Genomic DNA, 21,898 nt, shown 5'->3' with positions numbered 1-21,898 from the left:
CAGTGGGAATAAGCAGAAGAGGACAAGGTTGTTTGTGCTCAGTTTGGGGACAAACCGTCTCCATGGCAACAGTAACAAACTGAAAGATGCCTGTTTGCTGTGGTTCGACCTGATGGTTGTTCCGTCATGTGACAGGTGGCCATCGCCCAGTTCAGCGACGACGCCCGGACTGAGTTCAAGCTGAACTCGTACAGCGATAAAGAGCGACTGCTGGACGCCATCAACAAGATCTCCTACAAGGGAGGAAACACCAAGACAGGCGAGTGCACCGTCACAAACAACCTGCACACGTCACGGAACGTAGAAACGGCCGCTTCCAGGCCTGAAGAACAAACGAGTGTAAGAGGGAGAGCAAGAAGGTGGAGGGGGCAGTTCCCTCAATATTGGAGTTGACGTGGTTCAGTTGAGATCAGCTGAGAGAAAAAAATCTCCTTTGATTGATCTTGAAAAAGAAACACAAACTTTTAGGAAATCGACTTCAATCAATCCTCTGCTAATGCAGGCGAGGTCCTGGAGGCTTCAGGCTCCTCTCTCACGTGTAAAAGACGTTGCAGGCAAGGGGTGCAGCCGGTGCAGCCGGTGCAGCCGGTGCAGCTGGTGAAGCTGGTGCAGCTGGTGCAGCTGGTGAAGCCGGTGCAGCCGGTGCAGCTGGTGCAGCTGGTGAAGCTGGTGCAGCCGGTGCAGCCGGTGCAGCCGGTGCAGCTGGTAAAGCTGGTGCAGCCGGTGCAGCCGGTGCAGCCGGTGAAGCCGGTGAAGCTGGTGAAGCTTGTGCAGCCGGTGCAGCTGGTGCAGCCGGTGAAGCTGGTGCAGCCGGTGCAGCTGGTGCAGCCGGTGCAGCCGGTGCAGCCGGTGCAGCCAGTGCAGCTGGTGAAGCTGGTGCAGCTGGTGCAGCTGGTGCAGGGAACCAAACCACCAGAGACCTGGACTATGAACCCACCATCTTGATAAAGTCATCAACTGTTATAGAGCATCAGGCAACTTCAAACAAATATGAATCTGTGTGACTCAAACACTTGTACTTTCCTGCCTGGCGTGTTTTCATGCATGTAAAACAAGTGTGCGTGTGTGTGTGTGTGTGTGTGTGCATGTGTGTGTGTGTGTGCATGTGTGTGTGTGTGTGTGTGCATGTGTGTGTGTGTGTGCATATGTGTGTGTGTGTGTGTGTGCATGTGTGTATGTGCATGTGCGTGTGTGTGTGCATATGTGTGTGTGCGTGTGTGTGCATATGTGTGTGTGCGTGTATGTGTGTGCATGTGTGTATGTGCATGTGTGCGTGTGTATGTGTGTGTGTGTGCATGTGTACGTGTGTATGTGTGTGTGTGTGTGCGCGCGCGTGTGTGTGTGTGTGTATGTGTATGTGTGTGTGTGTAGAGGCACCAATAGCTGCAGTCATTAATCAGTGTTTACAGAGGCTCAGCAGCAGCAGTTTGGGGACTTAAACAATCAACCTGTTCGACTCAATGCAATTAAGAATCCGTATCGGTGGCGTTCCCACTGGCCCGGAGACAATGTTCTAGGTAGCGGGTGCTACGTGGTCCTCAGAGGCGTGTCCTGCATGGAGGAGTGTTTTCATGCCTACAGCTCACTTGTTCTGGTCTGAATCTGGTCACGAGTGTATAGACTTGGTTCACTTTCAAATCCAAGTGAAATGAACCGCATGACAACTTCCACTCAGCTCATCAACAACAGCAAAGATTTTATGAAAAACCTGGAGGGGTCATGCAGTTTGAAAAAAGCCATTTCTAGATTTCTGAATGAAGCGAGAAACCTTGGAAAAAGTCCTGGAAATGAGCTTCCAGAATGTCAACTGAGTTTTCCCGTTGTGTCAGACCATGTGACGTTGGTCATTTTTCATGTGTGAACACACGTTTCAGAGAATGTCAGATCAGGAACATTTTCCTCAACTGTGTGGTTCATTTATATCACCAAACTTGGTGCAGGGGCGGAGCCTTTAGGTTCTGTATCAGAAGAGTCATACACCACCTGGTGGCAGGAAATGACACTTTTGTTTTGAGTCTGATGTCGTCTGGTGGATGGGATCTCAGGTGTGGTCAGGAACACCTGTGAAGACAAGAACAAATTTGAGTTTTGAGTTTCTCATAAATGTTAACACTCTGAAGCATCCGCGTCGACCATACCGAGGTGCCACTGCTGCACGACAACAGACTGGATGTCATTTATAGCGTTATAAGTTCCCTTTGCTGTCCAACATGATCGCTCAGATGTTCCTCCATGATGGGGTCTGAGCGCTCCACCTCCCACAGACTCAGTTTGTGGTTCTATGTTCTCTTTGTTTCTCCCTTTATTCCCAGTGGAAGGTTCAGACGTGAGCCCTCTGGTCTCTCCTTACATCAGCATCACTAATCAGGACTTAGGACTCTCAAACGAACACAAGATATGAGAACTTAGAAGTGGGAACATATAACCAGCTCTTTTTATCACTTCCTTCAAAATTCTACATTTTAGTTAGAAATTCATTGCATTTTTCAGATGCTGCAGAAATTCTGCATTTGCTTTTTTCAATAACTTTCCAAATGATAGACGAGTGGGGTGTTCATGCCAAACATGTGTGTCTCAGGTCGAGCCATCCAGCACGTGAAGGAGAGCATCTTCACGGTGGAGGGCGGAGTCCGGCGAGGAATCCCCAACGTTCTGGTGGTGCTCACAGACGGGCGTTCCCAGGATGACGTCAACAAGGTTTCCAAGGAGATGCAGATGGAAGGTCAGAGTTCTTTGGCTACGGGCCCAGGATCATTGCCCTGGAGAATAATGACAGATGGAGGCCGTTAAACTCCCGCGTAACGTTTCTGTTTCATGAAATAATTCATCGTGGCGTTTAGCTTGATGTCATCATGACAGCGGAGAGAAAATTCAAAATCACATTCCCAAGACAGACATTTCAAATTTAAACCTTTCCTATTTTCTTCATGGCTGCCGAAAATCTTGAAGCCACGCCCTCCACATCCATCTGCTGCGGGTCTCATAAGCCGTGTCCTCTCCATCAGGTTACATCGTGTTTGCTATCGGCTTCGCCGACGCCGACTACGGAGAACTGGTGAGCATCGCCAGTAAACCCAGCGACAGACACGTCTTCTTCGTGGACGACCTCGACGCCTTTAAGAAGATCGAAGAGAAGCTGGTGACCTTCGTGTGTGAAGCTGCCACTGCCAGTGAGTTGGCGCTGAGGGAGGTTCTGCTCCTCCCACATGCTGTGAAATTAAGTAGTTTTGTATTCACGTCTGCATGTGTCTGAACCAACGTTTGGTTAATGGAGCCCCTTTTCTCATCCAGCTTGTCCATCAGTGCCGATGAGTGGCAGCACGACACCAGGTAAGAGTTCACACGTGCTCCCAGCGCCAACATTCTCAAAAACCACTCGACGCTCCAGAGGGTCAGGGCTGTGGCTGAATGCAGAGCTCTGACCTCAGAGGGGAGCTCCTCACTGCCAGAACCTCAGGTGTCAAGACGTCTGATCATTGCCCTCTCCAACTATCACCGCATGCAGGCCAGAACGTTGTTAGGAAATGTCCTTTACTCAGTCACATGACATTCGGAGTCTTGTCTTTAAGCTGGTGTCAATCATAATAAACGTTTGTGGCTTCAAGTGTCTCATCTGACAGTTGATGGGCACGTCAAGTGGCCAGTGTGATGACACGAACACCAAAGGTGCAAACCTTCGCTGTGCGTCGTCAGGTTTCCGTATGATGGAGCTCTTCGGGCTGGTGGAGAATCGCTACAGCAGCTACTCCGGCGTTTCCATGGTACCCGGCACCTTCAACACCTTCCCGTGCTTCCACCTGCACAGCGATGCGCTGCTGGCTCAGCCAACCAGGTACCTTCTGCTCTAGTTCACCTTAGCAACACTGCAGGTAGAAACCTGCCAGGTGATTTTTTTCAGTCTCTGCCTCTTCTGAATTTTACATGCAGCTGTTTTCAAAGTTGCTGTTGCTACGGAAACAACATCAAACTAAAATAGAGTGGTCTGCTTGTGGTTTTTGTTGAATACCTGTAAAGGAAATACAATTTTGCGTGGCCTGCCCTCAGCGATTCTGATTGGCCGTGATGGTTTCTCAGACTCGAGGAAGACGAGGGAGCCCCTTTTCCTCGTCTGCTGGGCTCATAACCTGTTGCTGAGAGCATTAATGTCTGACCATGACCAGGATGTTGAATGAATGTCAGGTACCTCCACGCTGAGGGGCTGCCGTCAGACTACACCATCACGCTGCTCTTCAGGGTCCTGCCCGACACCCCCGAGGAGCCCTTCGCCCTCTGGGAGATCCTGAACAAGAACAACGAGCCGCTGGTCGGAGTCATCCTGGACAGTGAGTCAGATCACACTGGCTGTCCTAAACGTCCATGTGCTGCCGAGTTTCTTAAATCTGCTTCATGTTCTGGTGGAACGGTTCTGTCACCGGCTGATAGCAGGCAGCAGGAGAAGGCTGAGCTGCTCAGGCTACCTCTTGGGTGACCTGTGGTTTTGTGTCTTCCTGCAGACGGAGGAAAGACCCTGACCTTCTTCAACAACGACTATAAGGGAGACTTCCAGACAGTCACGTTTGAGGGGCCAGAAATCAAGAAGCTCTTCTATGGCAGCTTTCACAAGGTCTGTTCACATTGGTCTGTAGTCCCACTGGACGAATGAGTGTCAGTGACATCAGTGGCCTGCTGGAGTTGTGTAGTTGTTGCCAGAAGGAGGAAATTCATGGTTGGAAAACCTGTTTTTTAGTTTTTCCATCAAATTCCAATGAAAAGTAAGATTGTGTGATGATGAAGGACCAACAACCATCCAACAAACAAAGGGTGACTGGCGCAGCATCACTGGACTGAAGTGTGTAGAGGAGGAACCACCCTGGTCTAGAACCTGGGTTACCAAACCTGCTCACTGACTGAGCACCAAAGAGCCTGGCTCGTTGGCATGGCAACCAGAGCACATTTAACCAGAATGACGACACTGAAAGCCCCCTATGACTCTCACGTAAGACTTTTGTATTTGTTCAACCTTCACAGGAGAATAATTTCTCAGCAGCTTGTCTCATCTTTTCATGATGGGATACACATTTTGTTCATCGAAACGGTGAACGTGGAACAATGAGCCCACCTGATGCCTCACTGGGTTTCTTCTTCTTCTTCTGCGCTGGCTGGTGCAGCCACTGTAACGCTGACTACATCGCCACCTTCTGGTGGACCGACACATACCTAACCTGGTTTACTCTCTACAAACTACTCGGTATAAACGACTGTATTTCACGTTCCCGCTTTTGCTGCATTTCACTCAGAATTGAATGGAAACGTCTGTTGTTCTGCCAGTTTGACTGAGAGTAAAACCACAGCTGGGCAGATGTGCGACTGCGTTATGCTCATGCAGTGTTGGACTACTCACAGAAATGACATGACCACTTCCTGTTGGACTACAACAACTTCCTGTTGCAGCACTTCCTGCTGCAGTTGTGGTGATGGAGGTACAACAACTATCATCTGTCCAGAAGACTGACTCTGAATCAAAGTTGTCAAGTCAGTTTTTTTTGTGTGGTTCCAAATCACAAGTAGAGTAGGTTAGCCTCCCAGTTGGCCTCCCAGTTGGCCTCCCAGTTGGCCTCCCAGTTGGCCTCCCAGTTAGCCTCAGGAGGGGTCTCTGTTATGGGAGGAAAAACTACATTTAGGGAGGGAAAAAAATGTCAGAATCCTCAGAGGAGACACAACACAATACCAGCAACGCCGGTGATGATGATGATGTGCGCCGACGTTGAGCTGCAATCAAATGGCGTTAAATGCAGAAAGTAAAACCAGTTAACGGTGGAGGCCCCAAGAGGTGACGGTGTCAAGGTGTCCGCTGTTTTCTCTCCCACAGCTTCACATTTCCATCAGCAAGACGAGCGCCACGGTGACGGTCGACTGCAAGATGGTAACGGAGAAAACCATCAATGCTGCAGGAAACATCACCACAGATGGCGTGGAGGTCCTGGGGAGGATGGTGCGCTCCAGAGGGAACAAGGACAACTCAGCACCTGTAAGGAAAGATGGAGTTGTGACAGGGAACGTAGCAGTGGCTCTCTGTTAGCCTCCTCACCGAATAAGAGATTCTTACTTCATCGTGGTCGCCTGCCAGCGGCGTTCTCGTGCATCTGAGTTTTCACCGCACGCGGTTGTCTGCCGACCTCAGGCAGAAACACACACAGGCCTCAAATCAGTCATCACCAGAGGAACCGTGTCTGAATCATGAAAAAAGAAAGTTCTAAAAGTAAGAGTGATGAGTATTTTGCAGTGGAAGTACTCATGTACTCCACATACCCATGTACATGTGGGTGTAAACAAGCAGCATGGAGGGCAAGGGCAGTGTTTCCATGGTTACTCTTTAACTCTCAGCTATTTTCTATTTAATATCATCTCCTCCAACATTTTCATTAATCTTTTAAGAACCTCATTCATGAAAAAAAAAAAAACATAAAAGATGAAAGATCCGAATCCAAAGAAGAAATGACCAGCAGTGAAGGACCTGGTCCGTCCGTCCGCCTCCCCTGGGGCCCGGAGAACCACTACGTCTGTCCGCCCGCTCCCGGGTCTGTGGTGCAGCCGGCTCCCGGGTCTGTGGTGCAGCCGGCTCCCGGGTCTGTGGTGCAGCCGGCTCCCGGGTCTGTGGTGCAGCCGGCTCCCGGGTCTGTGGTGCAGCCCGCTCCCGGGTCTGTGGTGCAGCCGGCTCCCGGGTCTGTGGTGCAGCCGGCTCCCGGGTCTGTGGTGCAGCCGGCTCCCGGGTCTGTGGTGCAGCCCGCTCCCGGGTCTGTGGTGCAGCCCGCTCCCGGGTCTGTGGTGCAGCCCGCTCCCGGGTTGTCCCCAGTCAGACATCAGCAGGTGTTCAGACGAGTGGGAGACGTAACAAATGCTAACACGCAACCATCCCGCTGAGAAGTATTCAGACATGTTTAATGTCATCAGGTGAAGGTAAAGAGCGGCGTGTACCGAAGGACGCCGATCTGCATCTTCAGGCTGAAATATGTCAGCACTGATCTCAGACAAGTGACGCAAGTCTTAATCACACTGATGTTTTTTGTGCAACCACCGACTTTTACATGAATTACGACTGACAGTGTTTGATCTGGCGCTGTGGCAGCAGATTCATCCATGTTTAAATCTTCTCATCAAAGCCCAGCCGCTTCCTCCGGCCGCTTTATGAATGCAAACAAATGAGTTCCCAGACAGAGAGGCCGCTGCCGTCTCTGATTGGTTTGAGCTCCCTTTGAAGAGGAAGCGCTCGACATGCAGTCCGTGCTGGAGCAGAACGATTCCACTCACGTCAAATTATCCTTCCTGGTTTGAACATTTTCCCCAACGAGCAGCCAGGTTGTTCTGAGGCCTGGAAGCCTCGTCACTAATCCTAATCTCATGCCGATTGTGGGTTTGCACGCATAAACAAGACGACCTCGGAGGGTTGTCATCCAGAAAAAGACAGACAAATTAGGATGATGGGGGGATTGAGGGGTTTTTGGAATTTGCTTGCCGGAGGAGCTGAATTGGTTGTTTTTGTTTGGATCTGTCTGGAGTGTGAGCCGAGTCTTGGAATCTCCCACCATGAGTCAGAGGTTGGCGCCGACTGATGCTTTAATCTTGTAGCTCAGAATTCGACATGTCTAATTAGCCAGCTAAGAACATAGACCTGTGTAAAACGCTTCAAAGGATTATGACTGAACGCTTCCACACGTCAAGTGATTTGTTACTCCAATCATCCGTTCGTCCCCCTCAGGAGGTGGAGTCACAGCTCCTCCTGGGGGGCCGGCATGACCCCTCCAGCATCTTGTATTCGTCTAGATTTTGTCCATGTCAACCCTGTGAATCATTCTGAATCGTTATGCTTTTGTTTCTGACGGCGTATTTCAAAGATTTGCTGTGTTTCCGTGCAGTTCCAGCTCCAGATCTTCGACATCGTGTGCAGCACTTCCTGGGCCAACAGAGACAAATGCTGCGAACTTCCCGGTCTGGTGAGTCCTGAAGCTCTCCGGGTTACCGCTTGGCGTGCGCCCTCCTCACTGCTGTCTTTGTTTCTCATCTTCATCTCGTCATCAGAGGAAGGAGGCCGACTGCCCAGCCATGCCCAAGGCCTGCACCTGCACCCAGGACAGCAAAGGCCCTGCAGGCGCTGCTGGACCACCAGTGAGACACATACACACACACACACACACACCCACACACACACACACACACACACACACACACACAGAGCCTTACTTTTTTCTTTTTTACTTCTTTACTGCTTCAAAACAAGAATCATTTCATAGATTTCGTAACATTTTAGAACTGATTTCTATCAAGTTGTTTCCTGCTACAGGAGTCAACAGCAAATGCGCTCAGCAGCCTGAGTGACAGATGAGTCCAGATAACAGCGCAGAGGAAACCGCTTCACGCCTCATGAGTGCCCACGTGAAGGGAACTTTCACAGTAACACACTCCACTTTTCCTGTCCCTGTATTTCTCTAAAGGAGACCACAGAACATTTTCCCAGCAACACTGAATTAAAGACGTCCTCAGACAGGCTCTGTCCCTCCTCCTGCGTGGATTACTGACAACGTTCACAACCACTCATCTTGTCACCTTTTTGCACCAATCAGTAAAGAGCCTGGTGTGTGGTAGATTGAGTGTGTGTCTGTGGGTACCAGCGTGTTCACACATGGTGAATAAAAACAGTGGTTGAAGTGGATTGTGATGTTTGGTCCTCCTAACAGGGAGCGTAGACCCGATCAAAGCCCGGCTGAATGAAGTGATTTGATTTGAGTCTGAATTCTACGTTCCTGTGTGATTGTTGAAAAGGCTGACGTGGTGGAAGACAGTGACCACGTATTGAGTTCAACAAAAAAATAATCAAAGTATAACCAGGAGATGAGACATCACCCAGCAGCTCTTAGGTCATCGCTCCTGCAGGGAGGTCACCTTCTCTGCTGCTTTAGTTCAGGCTTCTTTAGAGTTAAGCAAATTATAGATCCAATGGCTCGTACCTCACACACACACACACACACACACACACACACACACACACACCTGTAGACTGTGAGTCTCTAAACTCGTCCGCTGTCTCAAACAGGGAGGCCCTGGAATAAGAGGAGCGCGAGGCGATCGTGGAGAGCCAGGCCCGGTGGTGAGTCCTTGTTCTTCACTTCCTCTGACGTGTCCACTCGTGTGTGTGTGTGTGTGTGTGTGTGTGTGTGTGTGTGTGTGTGTGTGTGTGTGTGTTTCCCAGCGGCCGTGGTGTCCTTGCGAAACTTCAGCAGTGTCACTAAGTACCTGGCGATGATGCTGGAGTTCAGTCTGAAGTCCGTTCCCGTTATCACACTCTTCAGCCGTAGACCTGTGTTGGTGTCTGTACGCCTGCGGACGCAGGGTCAGCGAGCCTCTCTGTCATTCAACATCTTATTTCAATCGGTCTTGAAGGAAGAAGGCTCTTCAGCTCTTTCCCTGCCAACATTTATGAACATTTTTGCTCCATCGAAACCTTCAGAATATTTGGAGCTGATCACAACAAACTGATCACATCAGAAATGGATCAGGCTGTTTGTGTTGTACGACGCTTTGGACAAAAGCGTCTGCCAGATGAAATTGTAGAATTTGTATAATTTACTAGATTATTGTTGGAAAAATGTATTTTTTATTTGATTACGTTTGTTAAAACTGCAGAAATTGAGAGTTCTGAAGCTGCTGGTCTGTTAGGCTCCGGGCGAAGGCCCTATTATGTGTGCTCCACACACTCGCCACTTCAAAGCTTAATTTGACCCCTAAACACGCTCAAAAACTCTCCAAATTTGTTACACACATCAGGTGCAGCGAAAAACTTGATATTTAAAAAAAAAAGCAGCACTCTACTCAATAGCACCACCTACATACACAAAAAACCACGCCGCGGCCATTAGGAATGTCCTACAGACATGGGACCAACACCGTTTTATTCGTCTTATCAAGACGGACAAATCATATACAGACACCCCTGACCTCACTCTAACAGGACGTCCACAAGTTGGACACGAATGTCCAATTTTGGACGATTTTGCGCCCCGAACGCTATCTCTTCCTAGGGCGTTCATGGTATTGCTTCCAAAACTTAAAACGTGACTCTCCAAACTCTGCTGATTAAAAGTTATTAAAAGTTTTTATCTGAATTACTGGGTTTGGATTTTACAAGCCCTCAAAGTGGGGGAGACACGTTTCAGCTTCCAATGGAAGCCTATGGGGAGACGGTGTCCTCTCAGGGTACATACTGTCAAACAAACGCTTCTCACGTCTACACCATCCATCCCACAGCTCTACCAACCACACCACTGCATTCCTGACAAAAACCCTCCAAGAACATGGTGTTCTGTGTCCCTCTGGACCAGCGTATGCCGACTTCTTCCTCTTGTCCCACTCCAGTCCTGGTGCTCCTCCTCTCTCTCCACTCTAGCACAGATCAGAGACAGAGCAGTGGGGAGGGGTTCTTAAAGGGCCAGCTCTCAGCTCTGCTCTCACTCTAGCACAGATCAAAGACAGAGCAGTGGGGAGGGGTTCTTAAAGGGCCAGCTCTCAGCTCTGCTCTCACTCTAGCACAGATCAAAGACAGAGCAGTGGGGGAGGGGTTCTTAAAGGGCCAGCTCTCAGCTCTGCTCTCACTCTAGCACAGATCAAAGACAGAGCAGTGGGGGAGGGGTTCTTAAAGGGCCAGCTCTCAGCTCTGCTCTCACTCTAGCACAGATCAGAGACAGAGCAGTGGGGGAGGGGTTCTTAAAGGGCCAGCTCTCAGCTCTGCTCTCACTCTAGCACAGATCAGAGACAGAGCAGTGGGGAGGGGTTCTTAAAGGGCCAGCTCTCAGCTCTGCTCTCACTCTAGCACAGATCAAAGACAGAGCAGTGGGGAGGGGTTCTTAAAGGGCCAGCTCTCAGCTCTGCTCTCACTCTAGCACAGATCAAAGACAGAGCAGTGGGGGAGGGGTTCTTAAAGGGCCAGCTCTCAGCTCTGCTCTCACTCTAGCACAGATCAAAGACAGAGCAGTGGGGGAGGGGTTCTTAAAGGGCCAGCTCTCAGCTCTGCTCTCACTCTAGCACAGATCAGAGACAGAGCAGTGGGGAGGGGTTCTTAAAGGGCCAGCTCTCAGCTCTGCTCTCACTCTAGCACAGATCAGAGACAGAGCAGTGGGGGAGGGGTTCTTAAAGGGCCAGCTCTCAGCTCTGCTCTCCACTCTAGCACAGATCAGAGACAGAGAGGTGGGGGAGGGGTTCTTAAAGGGCCAGCTCTCAGCTCTGCTCTCACTCTAGCACAGATCAAAGACAGAGCAGTGGGGGAGGGGTTCTTAAAGGGCCAGCTCTCAGCTCTGCTCTCACTCTAGCACAGATCAGAGACAGAGCAGTGGGGGAGGGGTTCTTAAAGGGCCAGCTCTCAGCTCTGCTCTCACTCTAGCACAGATCAAAGACAGAGCAGTGGGGGAGGGGTTCTTAAAGGGCCAGCTCTCAGCTCTGCTCTCACTCTAGCACAGATCAGAGACAGAGCAGTGGGGGAGGGGTTCTTAAAGGGCCAGCTCTCAGCTCTGCTCTCACTCTAGCACAGATCAAAGACAGAGCAGTGGGGGAGGGGTTCTTAAAGGGCCAGCTCTCAGCTCTGCTCTCACTCTAGCACAGATCGAAGACAGAGCAGTGGGGAGGGGTTCTTAAAGGGCCAGCTCTCAGCTCTGCTCTCACTCTAGCACAGATCAGAGACAGAGCAGTGGGGGAGGGGTTCTTAAAGGGCCAGCTCTCAGCTCTGCTCTCACTCTAGCACAGATCAGAGACAGAGCAGTGGGGAGGGGTTCTTAAAGGGCCAGCTCTCAGCTCTGCTCTCACTCTAGCACAGATCAAAGACAGAGCAGTGGGGGAGGGGTTCTTAAAGGGCCAGCTCTCAGCTCTGCTCTCACTCTAGCACAGATCAAAGACAGAGCAGTGGGGAGGGGTTCTTAAAGGGCCAGCTCTCAGCTCTGCTCTCACTCTAGCACAGATCAGAGACAGAGCAGTGGGGGAGGGGTTCTTCAAGGGCCAGCTCTCAGCTCTGCTCTCACTCTAGCACAGATCAGAGACAGAGCAGTGGGGAGGGGTTCTTAAAGGGCCAGCTCTCAGCTCTGCTCTCACTCTAGCACAGATCAAAGACAGAGCAGTGGGGGAGGGGTTCTTAAAGGGCCAGCTCTCAGCTCTGCTCTCTCTCTAGCACAGATCAAAGACAGAGCAGTGGGGAGGGGTTCTTAAAGGGCCAGCTCTCAGCTCTGCTCTCACTCTAGCACAGATCAGAGACAGAGCAGTGGGGAGGGGTTCTTAAAGGGCCAGCTCTCAGCTCTGCTCTCCACTCTAGCACAGATCAGAGACAGAACAGTGGGGGAGGGGTTCTTAAAGGGCCAGCTCTCAGCTCTGCTCTCACTCTAGCACAGATCAGAGACAGAGCAGTGGGGGAGGGGTTCTTAAAGGGCCAGCTCTCAGCTCTGCTCTCCACTCTAGCACAGATCAAAGACAGAGCAGTGGGGGAGGGGTTCTTAAAGGGCCAGCTCTCAGCTCTGCTCTCACTCTAGCACAGATCAAAGACAGAGCAGTGGGGGAGGGGTTCTTAAAGGGCCAGCTCTCAGCTCTGCTCTCTCTCTAGCACAGATCAAAGACAGAGCAGTGGGGGAGGGGTTCTTAAAGGGCCAGCTCTCAGCTCTGCTCTCACTCTCTGATCAGACTCAGGCTTCTAACTCCTCAACTACAAGGCCTCCACACTGGACCAGGACACCCTGGGATTCAGGCCAGGGCTCAGGCCCTCACAACGCTGCTTGTTAGGGCCTGAGCCAGAAGGTACTTCAGGTGAAGACCCTATTATGTTTGTTTTTATTTGAAGTTTTATTCAGGTTTGAAATGAAAAACCCAGTATTGCAGCAGAGAGAAAACAGGAGAAGAAAAAGCAATCAGCAAGCGGGAAACGCTGCCTCGTTACATCTCATCCAGCACTGGGAGTGAAACTGATGTGGCCACACCGTCAGTTTCAGTATTCGATGTTCGACCTTCAGCTCTTGGGCATCCCGTTGATCTCACAGATCCACTGTAGGTTTCCCCTGCTGGTGAGATTCCAGTGTCCGTCTTCACGGATGTACACTTGGGAGTCTTGCTTAGGCACTGTGGCCACTTTTTTCCCCCAATTCCTGCAGCACAACAAACCCTGTTAGAATAGAAAAGTGAGTGGGGCCCCACTGCTGCACCTCATGTAAGATATTCAAAGTGTCTGGGAATGAAAATGACAGCATCAAGTTTGTTAAGTTTCTTTAAGTGTGATTTATCTGTTCACCGTTACCTCTGCTTTGCATTACATCCATTATTTTGTCAAAAACAGTGACTGTTGCTGTGTCTTCATGCTAAAAGTGTATTTGCCTCACGTGTATGATAATTGGGACGAGTCCACCCATTCCCATTTCCCCTTCCACTTTTTCGTCACAGTCAGGCCGATCCACCAAGCTCCGCCTTTAGCCTGGCTACGAACGAACTTCTGTTGATTTGACAGGAGAGTTGATGGTTATTTGATACATATTCTCTGCTGCTGCCTCCTTCCTGCTATCAGGGTACATTCGTTCTCCATCTTGTGACCATTTATGAGGGGAAATTTGAAAACAACGAAAACCCTCTAACTGATGAGAAGAGCTTTTAGACTAAGCTGAGCTTTGGTTTGAACCAGGGACTTTCTGAGTCTAAACCTGGAGGAGGAACCAGGGAGATGACCACTTCCTGTTGGACTACAAACACACCTCATCCTTGACATGCTAACATTCTGTTGGACTACAAATGACCTCATTGCTGACTTGCTCAGGTGGTCGAGTGGTGTGAGCGCATGTCACATGTGCAGCTGACCTGGTACGAAACCTGGCCGGACTGCAGAAAGATCTTGGCCCTCAAAGCCAGTTGAGGAAGTGCGTGGTGCATTTTCATGCATTATCAGAAGACATGCAAACACCAGCTGGGCCCCTCGGTGCTGTTGCTGTGCTCGGTTTTACCACCTGGCTCGTTCTAGCAAGCCCGGCCCAAAGAAAACTGATGCTTACAGGATACCGGCAAGACCGAACTCAGACACCAAGTTGAGTAGAACAGCAGAACTTCCTCACTTGTTCCTCCTGGTTGTTGATGATCACCAGATCTGCCCCCTTGTTGCAACAGTCCTTCCTGCTGTCCTCCCAGCTCTTCTTCTCAGTAGATATGTAGTAGCAGCTGCATCGCCATCTAACCCATTCCCTGGGACAAGACTGCCCTGGTGGTCAAACACACGTTTCGGTGACAGACCTCACATCCATCTGTTCATCAGATCTGCTGTTCTGCCTCTCACCACCGGCGTCTTACCACACAGCTGCTTCACCTCCTCCTCTAACTGGCTGGATTTTTTTGCCAGGTCGCTGTAATTCCTTCTGAGCTGGTCTCTGTCCAGGCTGGTTGACGCATCTGAGGGGAATCACATCAGTGAAGATGGAGGTCATATTTAGGTGACTGATTTTTAGGGACTCCAGATGAGATTCTCACATAGTTTGGAGAGAACGGCGACACCAATGAAGAGCAGGAGACACAGCAGAGCCAGCAGAATCACGGCGGCGGCTCTAGAATTGTTAATCTGGAATGCCGGACGATGCTTGGGAGTGTTTGCACCTACGGAGACAAAAGATGGAGCATACAGGAACAAGCAGGGCAGTAACCCGCGTGGCACGCGGAGCAGCGTCACTGTTCGTGTCTCGTCTCACAGTGACACCCGTAGATATATACATGTAAGCGCCGCCTTCAGGCTTGTAGGACACATCTTTGCCGGCGCCATCTTGCTCAGGTGCTCTAACCTATTAGGATCCCCTCATCCTGGGGGAAGATGTCTGACTTTTGCCCAGGTTTTGCATGTTGGTGTCGAAGAAACGCCCAAACTAAGCAACAGGGAAGAGCAACTCACCGATGAAAAACGTTGTCTTTACCGTGCTGATCAACTTCACATTGTAATGGGGGGCTTAATGATAGGAGTGTTACTTGTACTTTGGTAGGAAACCCATCCGTCTAATGGAACAGCGTTTCTTGTATCGTTGTAAATGTTAATGTTGTTCAGGTACCAGTATCAAAGTCAGAGTGTCAGTAACGGTACCACGTCTTCCCAGCTGCCAAGAGGACAGAGGAACCCTGAGTAGAAAGGAACTTCTCAAATATTTGACAGACCAGCAAGAAACATGCAGAAAAACTCGATGTGTACTTGAATAGCAACAAGTTCCTGCTCACCTGACTCTTGGAGGCAGTGGGAGACCAGAACACCACCACCACCCTGTACACTGGACTTCAGGTCCAGATTAGTGTGACATCACTAAAATCTTGCTGATGGTGATTGAAGCCTTTACTGCATTCGACACCAGATGTAGAAAAAGAAAGATTTGAGTCACACTCACCTCCAGCTTGGCACTCGAGCTTGGGGATTGAGTCAGAGCCCTGGTAGATGTCCACCCATCTCTCCTCTCGTTCTCCTCGCTCCATGCCGGCTCCTCTGGTGTATCCTTCACCCACCAGAGACTTTGGCTCCTCATAAACGTTGTAAGACATTTTTACAGGAGCAGGAAGCCAGCTGTGCTGCGTCCACTCTGATATCGTCTGTCCTAATCAGACAAATCTGACGTGCTGCTGCCACTCTGACGCTGCAGTGTTTCCTGTGTTTCCACACACACACTCACGCACACACTCACGCACACACTCACGCACACACACATTTTTTTTATCACTTCCCCACCAGGTCTGCTCACTGTAGCTGCTAGTTTGGCCATTCCTCCATGCAGATCCTCTCAGGGGCTGGGATGTTTTGGGGCTGTCGCTGGGCAACTCCCACTTTCAAGTCCCTCCAGAGTCTCTATTGGATTGAGGTCCCGAGACTGGCCGGGCCCCTCCAGAACCTTGAAATGCTTCTTACGTAGCCGCTCCTTGGTTGCTGGGCGGTGTGTTTGGGATCATTGTCATGCTGGAAGACCCAGCCACGTTTCATCCTCAGTGCTCTCAGTGGTGGAAGGAGGTGTTTGCCTACAATCTCAGGATCCATGGCTCCATCCATCCGTTCCTTAACACGGATCAGTCGTCCTGTCCCCTTTGCAGAAAAGCAGCCCCCCATGCTCCACAGTGGGTATGGGGTTCTTGGGATGAGACTCAGCATTCTTCCCCCTCCGAACACGGCGAGCGGCGTTTATACCAAAGAGCTCCATTTTGGTCTCATCTGACCACATGACCTTCTCCCGGTCCTCCTCTGGATTGTCCAGATGGTCTCTGGCAAACTTCAGACAGGCCTGGACGTGTGCTGGCGTAAGCAGGGGGACCTTTCCAGCACTGCAGGGTTTTAATCCATGCCGAGGTGGTGTGTTACTACTAGTAACCTTTGTAACTGTGGTCCCAGCTCTCTCCAGGTCATTGACCAGTTCCCCCGTTCAGTTCTGGGCTGTTTCCTCACTGTTCTCAAGGTCATTTGTACCCCTTGAAGTGAGATCCTGCATGGAGCCCCAGGTGGAGGGAGGTTGTCAGGGATCTTGTATTTATTCCATTTTCTACTGTAATAATCGCTCCAACAGTTGATCTCCTCTCACCAAGCTGCTTACCTCTTGTAGACTGGCTCATCCCAGTCTTGTCCCTGGTGTCCTGAGACAGCTCTTTGGTCTCAGCCCTGGTGGAGAGGTTGCAGCCTGACTGTTTAAGGGTGAGGACAGGTGTCTTTTATACAGGTAACGAGTTCAAACAGACGCCATTACTACAGGGAATGAGTGGAGGACTGAAGAGCCTCTTCATGAAGAAGTCACAGGTCTGTGAGGGCCAGAACTCTTGGTGCTAAATACTTATTTTTATACATTTATTATGACACTAATAAACTCTTTGAAAATCCTACAATGGGATTTCCTGGATGTTTTTTACATTCAGTCTCTCACAGTTGAAGTGGACCAATGATGACCATGACAGACCTCGCATCTTATTAAGTGGGACAACTTGAAGACTCGGTGGCTGCCAAATACTGTTTTTTGTCCCCCCCCCCCCCAGTGGTAGTCATGTGACCAGCAGGTGGGACAGTCGGTGGAACAGTGTCATGATGTGGTGATGGAGAACGGATCAAAACCGACTCCGTGAGTCTCAAATGTGTCCAAGAATTGTAACACTTGTTTCCTCTCTCTTGACTGGTTGCTGGTTGCTGAGGAGCTGTGCAGCTGCAGCTCTGTCAGATATCTGGAGAGTTCCTCAGTGCAGACGTCACGGCCGCGTGATGAGCGCTGGTTGGAATAAACTGGACAAAAGCAAGTCAGGTTTCAGGCGTCGCACTACCTGGTCAGTGGCAATCTGCTCCCGGCTGCTTCCTGTTTGTCAGTCGCCCAAAAATGTTTTTTCTCCAGATATAAAAAGCTACATTGGCCGGAGCAAAAATGCCAAACTGGAGGCTTTGAAACGTAAGTCCACAAACTAAAGAGGAGGAGAGGGATGTCCCAAAATGACCTTGTGTCTTGTAGTGCTGAAAACAGGATGAAACACTGGACCAGAAGGAAGTTCGACTCAAAAATGTGGATTTGGCCTGCTGGGAAACACACACACTCTCTCTCTCTCTCTCTCTCCCCCCCCCCCTCTCCCTCTCTCTCTCTGTAGGGCCCGACTGGTCCTGTTGGTGATACAGGTGTACCAGGACCTCAGGGGCCACCGGGACCACAAGGACCCAGTGGACGCTCCATCATTGGACCCCCAGTAAGACAAACACACGTCCTCATGATAGAGCTGTCCTAACTTCAGTAATTCCTCCATCTCGTCTTATCGGCACTGATGAGGTCATGTGATCGCTGGTGTTGGTTTGTCTGTCAGCAGAACTTCATGGGATGGTAGAACTCAGCCACAAGGAATGGATCAGTAATTGGATGTGATGACCTCATGTCATGTTTGTTTAGGAATTTGTGCTCCACCAACTTCCATTTTTTTGTAATTTAGTGAATATGCAAAACAAGCTGGACCGGCCCGGTTGGTTCTTGACCGATCCAGGGTTCCTCCCCCAAAGACCTTCATTAGCCGCTATTCCCGCCGTGACATCATGGCAGAGTTGACCCTCATCATCCTCTCCCTGAGTTTGCTGTATATCAGAGATGAGGAGGGCAGAGCAGGTGAACTCTTGATGCCGACTGAGGCCGCTGGCCCCCACGCTCAGAACCGCTCCTCTACTGGGGTGGACACCAGCGTGAAAGGAAGACTTTCAAATGGAGGCGTTTATCGCTTCATCTCAGCGGACTTCTCAAGTTGAATAGCACGTTTTTAACTGACAGAATTTCTCTTTTCTACAGAATTCAAACCTGCTTCCTGCTGAACTGTAGAAAAACTCTTGATGCTGTCTGACAAATGTTAGTCTGATACGTTGTTGTTGAAGACATCGATAACGTGTGTATTTTGTGATGTGCAGGGTAACCCAGGAGAGAGAGGACAGAAAGGTGAGGCTGGACAAGCAGGAGCGCAGGTAAACCAACACACAGAGTGGAACATCAAGCGTCCTGATTCGTCTCATCACCTGATCACAATCTTGTTAATTCGACACTGAATGTCGTCTTTCATCTTCTTCTGCAAAATGAAATGGAGTTTTCACCCCGTTGATGACGAACTGCTGTACTTTTGTGTTTTGGTGTTTTTTCACTGGATGATACATGAAGTGTGAATTACAAAGCAGAGAACCTGAAAGGAGCCTGGCTTGACTAATTACTGCTCGACTGAAACGATCGAAGTTGTCAGGTTGTGAATAATGGCGCTATTTCAAAAAGTTTGTAATGTCACAACAATTCAAGTTTTTTACACAACAACAAAGTTCTTGTATTACTGTCCTCTTTGCTAGTTTGTTGTGGACAATAGGGGAGTAGAGGGAGATGTAAATGTAGGACTCCCAGCGCAAAGCTCAAGTTAAACCAAAGACCTTGAAACGCTGATTCAGCCCTGGAGCACCAGAACACTCTGGATGTCGTTGATTATTTCTCAACATATTTGAAACGGGCAAATAAACAGAGGAGTTGTCTAAATACCTGTGAAGGTGTGTGGCGAGTTTCGGTCTTTGGCAACGTTTCACGCTCAAACAGTCACATGTTGCATTTTTACTTTTCTTGGAAGATTCTAGTTAGACTGAAGGAGCTGCAATCACCTCTGCTCCTGCATTTCAGGGCAGCACTGGAAGAGCTGGCGCTCCTGGCCGAGAGGGACCTCCAGGAGCCAGAGTGAGTCGTCTCATACCGACGCTGTCTAGAATATGGAGGGTCAGTGATGGCTGAGAGGTCAAAGAACCTGAAGAACATTTGACATGGTCTGTTTCCACAGGGGCTGCCGGGCAAAGATGGACCCCCGGGCAGAGAGGGCCCCACCGGCATCATTGTAAGTGACAGTGAAATGAAGGGCAGGTCTCGGCCGATACTCACGTCCCAGAGGAATTACAACACTGTCTGTCTGTGTGTGAGTTTGCTGGGGGAACACAAGAAAGACGTCAGTGAGAAATTAGCACGAGCGTTGGATTAGAGCTGCTAAGTATCAGCCGTATCACAGAGGTATGAGAGAGGAGAGATGGGAAAATACAGCAGGACCTAGTGTGGAACCTTGTGGCTCTCCGCCGATGGCAATAGCAGAGAGTTGGAAATACAGGACCAGGAAAAACAGAATAAAACTGAGGTTATTCCTTCATTTCATAGTTTGGTAGGTGAGAAGCAATGCAAACAGATCCACCGGACGACGAGAGCTCCATGTACAAGGAGCCAAGCGCCCTAGAATCTGAAAACGGTACATATAAAGTCTGATGTACTGCTTTCCTCTCGGTCCTATTTACTAGGGTTGTCCCGTGAGGTACCTCAGGATCCAATCTAATCTGACAGACATTTATCCATGATTGCTACAGTCTTTGTCTTCATGTCTCTCTCGGTCTCTTTAGGGGAGTCCAGGAGCCCCAGGGGCCCCAGGTAACTCCGGCCCACCAGGAAAACAGGGTGAACTGGGGCCACCGGTGAGTCTGTCAGGCATTCAGCAGCACTGCTTTGTCTGGTTTATTCTTTACTTTCTTCTTTACTTGGTTTTAAAGCCGTAAACAGGAGACAACTTGTTGTTAAGTTTCCCATCACATCTCTGACAAAAGCTGCTGTGTAAATATACAAGAGGAGGCAGGAAGTCGTGTCAGTCAGGCTTAAGAGAGTCCAGCCAGGTGATCTGACGGCCAGATAAAGAACTTCCTGTCTGGTGCGAAGGTCTGCTCACATCCAGCTGAAACCCAGGCTGCCGCCCGAGGAGCAGGAAGAGATTATTTTGTGACAAATTCCTGTCATCCAGAGCTTCTGCAACACTTTCAGTTTTAAAAACACAGAGCAGCTAAACAAAGATGGACTCAGGGAGGAGAAAGAGGAATCCTTCTTTTCTGACTCAGGCGTTTGTTGCCGTCACCCTGTAGTGAACAAGTCCCAGCTTGTGACTGGATTTCTGCTCCTCGATGAGCCACAAGTCCCTGTTTCAAGGTTCAAGCAGCGAAAGCTTTAACAGGCAGGAAATCTTTGAATCTTCAGAATTGTGAAGTTCTCTGGTTGTCGTAGGATGTGAGGAGATGACGCTCAGCCTGAAGGTCTCGCAGCTGCAGAGCTCTGGACAGCAAAGGCACTCCCATCCCTCACCTCCACCGCTGTGGGCTCTCACTCCCACTGTGGGACACCAGGACTTCTACGATGCACAGATCCTGCTGGGTTTTTGCTAGAGTGAAGTGACAAGTAGGCTGAAGGCCAGACTTCAAACTGTAGACATTTTAGACACTGGAAGAGGCGGGAATTTGCTGTGTGAAATGGATGTACACTGTGTGTGTGTGTGTGTGTGTGTGCGTGTGTGCGTGCGTGTGTGTGTGTGTGCGCGTGTGTGTGTGTGGGAGGGGGTGTGTGTGTGTGTGCGTGTGTGTGTGTGTGTGCGCGTGTGTGTGTGTGTGTTCGTGTGTGTGTGTGTGCGTGTGTGTGTGTGTGGGAGGGTGTGTGTGTGTGTGTGCGTGTGTGTGTGTGTGCGCGTGTGTGTGCGTGTGTGTGTGTGTGGGAGGGGGTGTGTGTGTGTGTGTGCGTGTGTGTGTAAAGTATATATATCTATAAATACACATATACTTATTTATAAATAAATATGTGTATTTATAAATATACTGTGTATACAGTATATTTATAAATACACACATATTTATATATTTATCCATTTATAAATACACAAATACTTATTTATAGATAAATATATGTGGTGTCTCAGTCTGGTTGATGTGAATGTGCGCTGCCTCTGTTTTCCTGGGGAACTGAAATGTTCCCAGTGAATCACAGTTGTACCGCCGCAGAGTAAAATGAGCCTGGGTGGGAGGCGGTACAACTGCTGACAAATTACTCCATCGCCCACATAAAATGTTGTCAAGTATGTAATTACTGATGTGTGGGTGGACTGCACAGATCCAGCACTGAAAAATTACCACGCCGCTGTCCATGACGAGTCTTAATAACTGGGGGAACATACAGTCGTTGAAGTGGTTAATGGCTCTGTTTGGTTAAAGATGGATGTTTTCAACAGCTCAGATAAATCCAGGCAAAGTTTGTCAGGAGGAGAGATGAACGACTGGAGCTGCAGGCAGTTGAGTGCAGTGGCTCAGCTGGAGCTCCTCCTGTCTTCACTGATTATTTTGTATCAATACATGTTTAGTACTTATACTTGGCTCCCTGAGTCCTGCTACATTCAAAAACAGAAGTACCAGCGTTTACTTAAAAGAGTACAAGTGCTTGTTGCTGCTTGTGTAACTTCTCTACCCTCTGCAAGACCAAGACATTAACAAATGTTCCTTTGAGGGAATACGATCCTTCAAAAGGGCCCTGAAAGTCCAGAATGGTCCCTCTTCTGAAGTAGGAGGGTTCTGCTTCTGATCATTGTC

General features: G+C 49.6%; 2 protein-coding genes across 10 annotated transcripts in view; one reads left to right on the top strand and one right to left on the bottom strand.

Annotated features, from left to right (window-relative positions):
• col14a1b (collagen, type XIV, alpha 1b) overlaps positions 1 to 21,898 on the top strand; it is a 95,732-nt gene that overhangs the window by 66,444 nt on the left and 7,390 nt on the right. For 8 of the 9 annotated variants that reach the window (XR_015111373.1, XR_015111372.1, XM_086194297.1 and 5 more), the window contains 16 exons: positions 136 to 259; positions 2,579 to 2,722; positions 3,006 to 3,170; positions 3,292 to 3,330; positions 3,694 to 3,836; positions 4,184 to 4,322; positions 4,494 to 4,603; positions 5,849 to 6,007; positions 7,893 to 7,970; positions 8,056 to 8,142; positions 9,068 to 9,121; positions 17,611 to 17,706; positions 18,407 to 18,460; positions 19,149 to 19,202; positions 19,303 to 19,356; positions 19,904 to 19,975. Coding sequence is in view for 7 of the 9 variants with exons in the window: in XM_086194297.1 (XP_086050423.1) it covers positions 136 to 259; positions 2,579 to 2,722; positions 3,006 to 3,170; positions 3,292 to 3,330; positions 3,694 to 3,836; positions 4,184 to 4,322; positions 4,494 to 4,603; positions 5,849 to 6,007; positions 7,893 to 7,970; positions 8,056 to 8,142; positions 9,068 to 9,121; positions 17,611 to 17,706; positions 18,407 to 18,460; positions 19,149 to 19,202; positions 19,303 to 19,356; positions 19,904 to 19,975 (1,572 nt within the window). In the remaining 2 variants the exon portion in view is untranslated. Of the gene's footprint in view, positions 1 to 135; positions 260 to 2,578; positions 2,723 to 3,005; positions 3,171 to 3,291; positions 3,331 to 3,693; positions 3,837 to 4,183; positions 4,323 to 4,493; positions 4,604 to 5,848; positions 6,008 to 7,892; positions 7,971 to 8,055; positions 8,143 to 8,317; positions 9,042 to 9,067; positions 9,122 to 17,610; positions 17,707 to 18,406; positions 18,461 to 19,148; positions 19,203 to 19,302; positions 19,357 to 19,903; positions 19,976 to 21,898 lie in introns of those variants that run through there. The other variant, XM_086194300.1, reaches the window with a different exon arrangement.
• On the bottom strand, positions 12,863 to 15,673 carry LOC147240200 (CD209 antigen-like protein C). The gene is made up of 6 exons (XM_086194301.1): positions 15,399 to 15,673; positions 14,506 to 14,628; positions 14,329 to 14,427; positions 14,097 to 14,239; positions 13,377 to 13,486; positions 12,863 to 13,145 (listed from the first exon to the last, which is right to left on the bottom strand). The coding sequence occupies exons 1-6, from the start codon at positions 15,547 to 15,549 to the stop codon at positions 13,010 to 13,012; spliced, it is 762 nt and encodes a 253-aa protein (XP_086050427.1). The 5' UTR covers positions 15,550 to 15,673; the 3' UTR covers positions 12,863 to 13,009.

This window comes from Aulostomus chinensis, chromosome 22 (assembly GCF_037954235.1).
Source record: "Aulostomus chinensis isolate RoL2024-O1b breed Wild chromosome 22, RoL_Achi_v1.0, whole genome shotgun sequence".
Lineage (NCBI taxonomy): Eukaryota > Metazoa > Chordata > Actinopteri > Syngnathiformes > Aulostomidae > Aulostomus > Aulostomus chinensis.
Note: the sequence above shows the minus strand (reverse complement) of the source record. Positions and strands in the feature narration are given on the sequence as shown.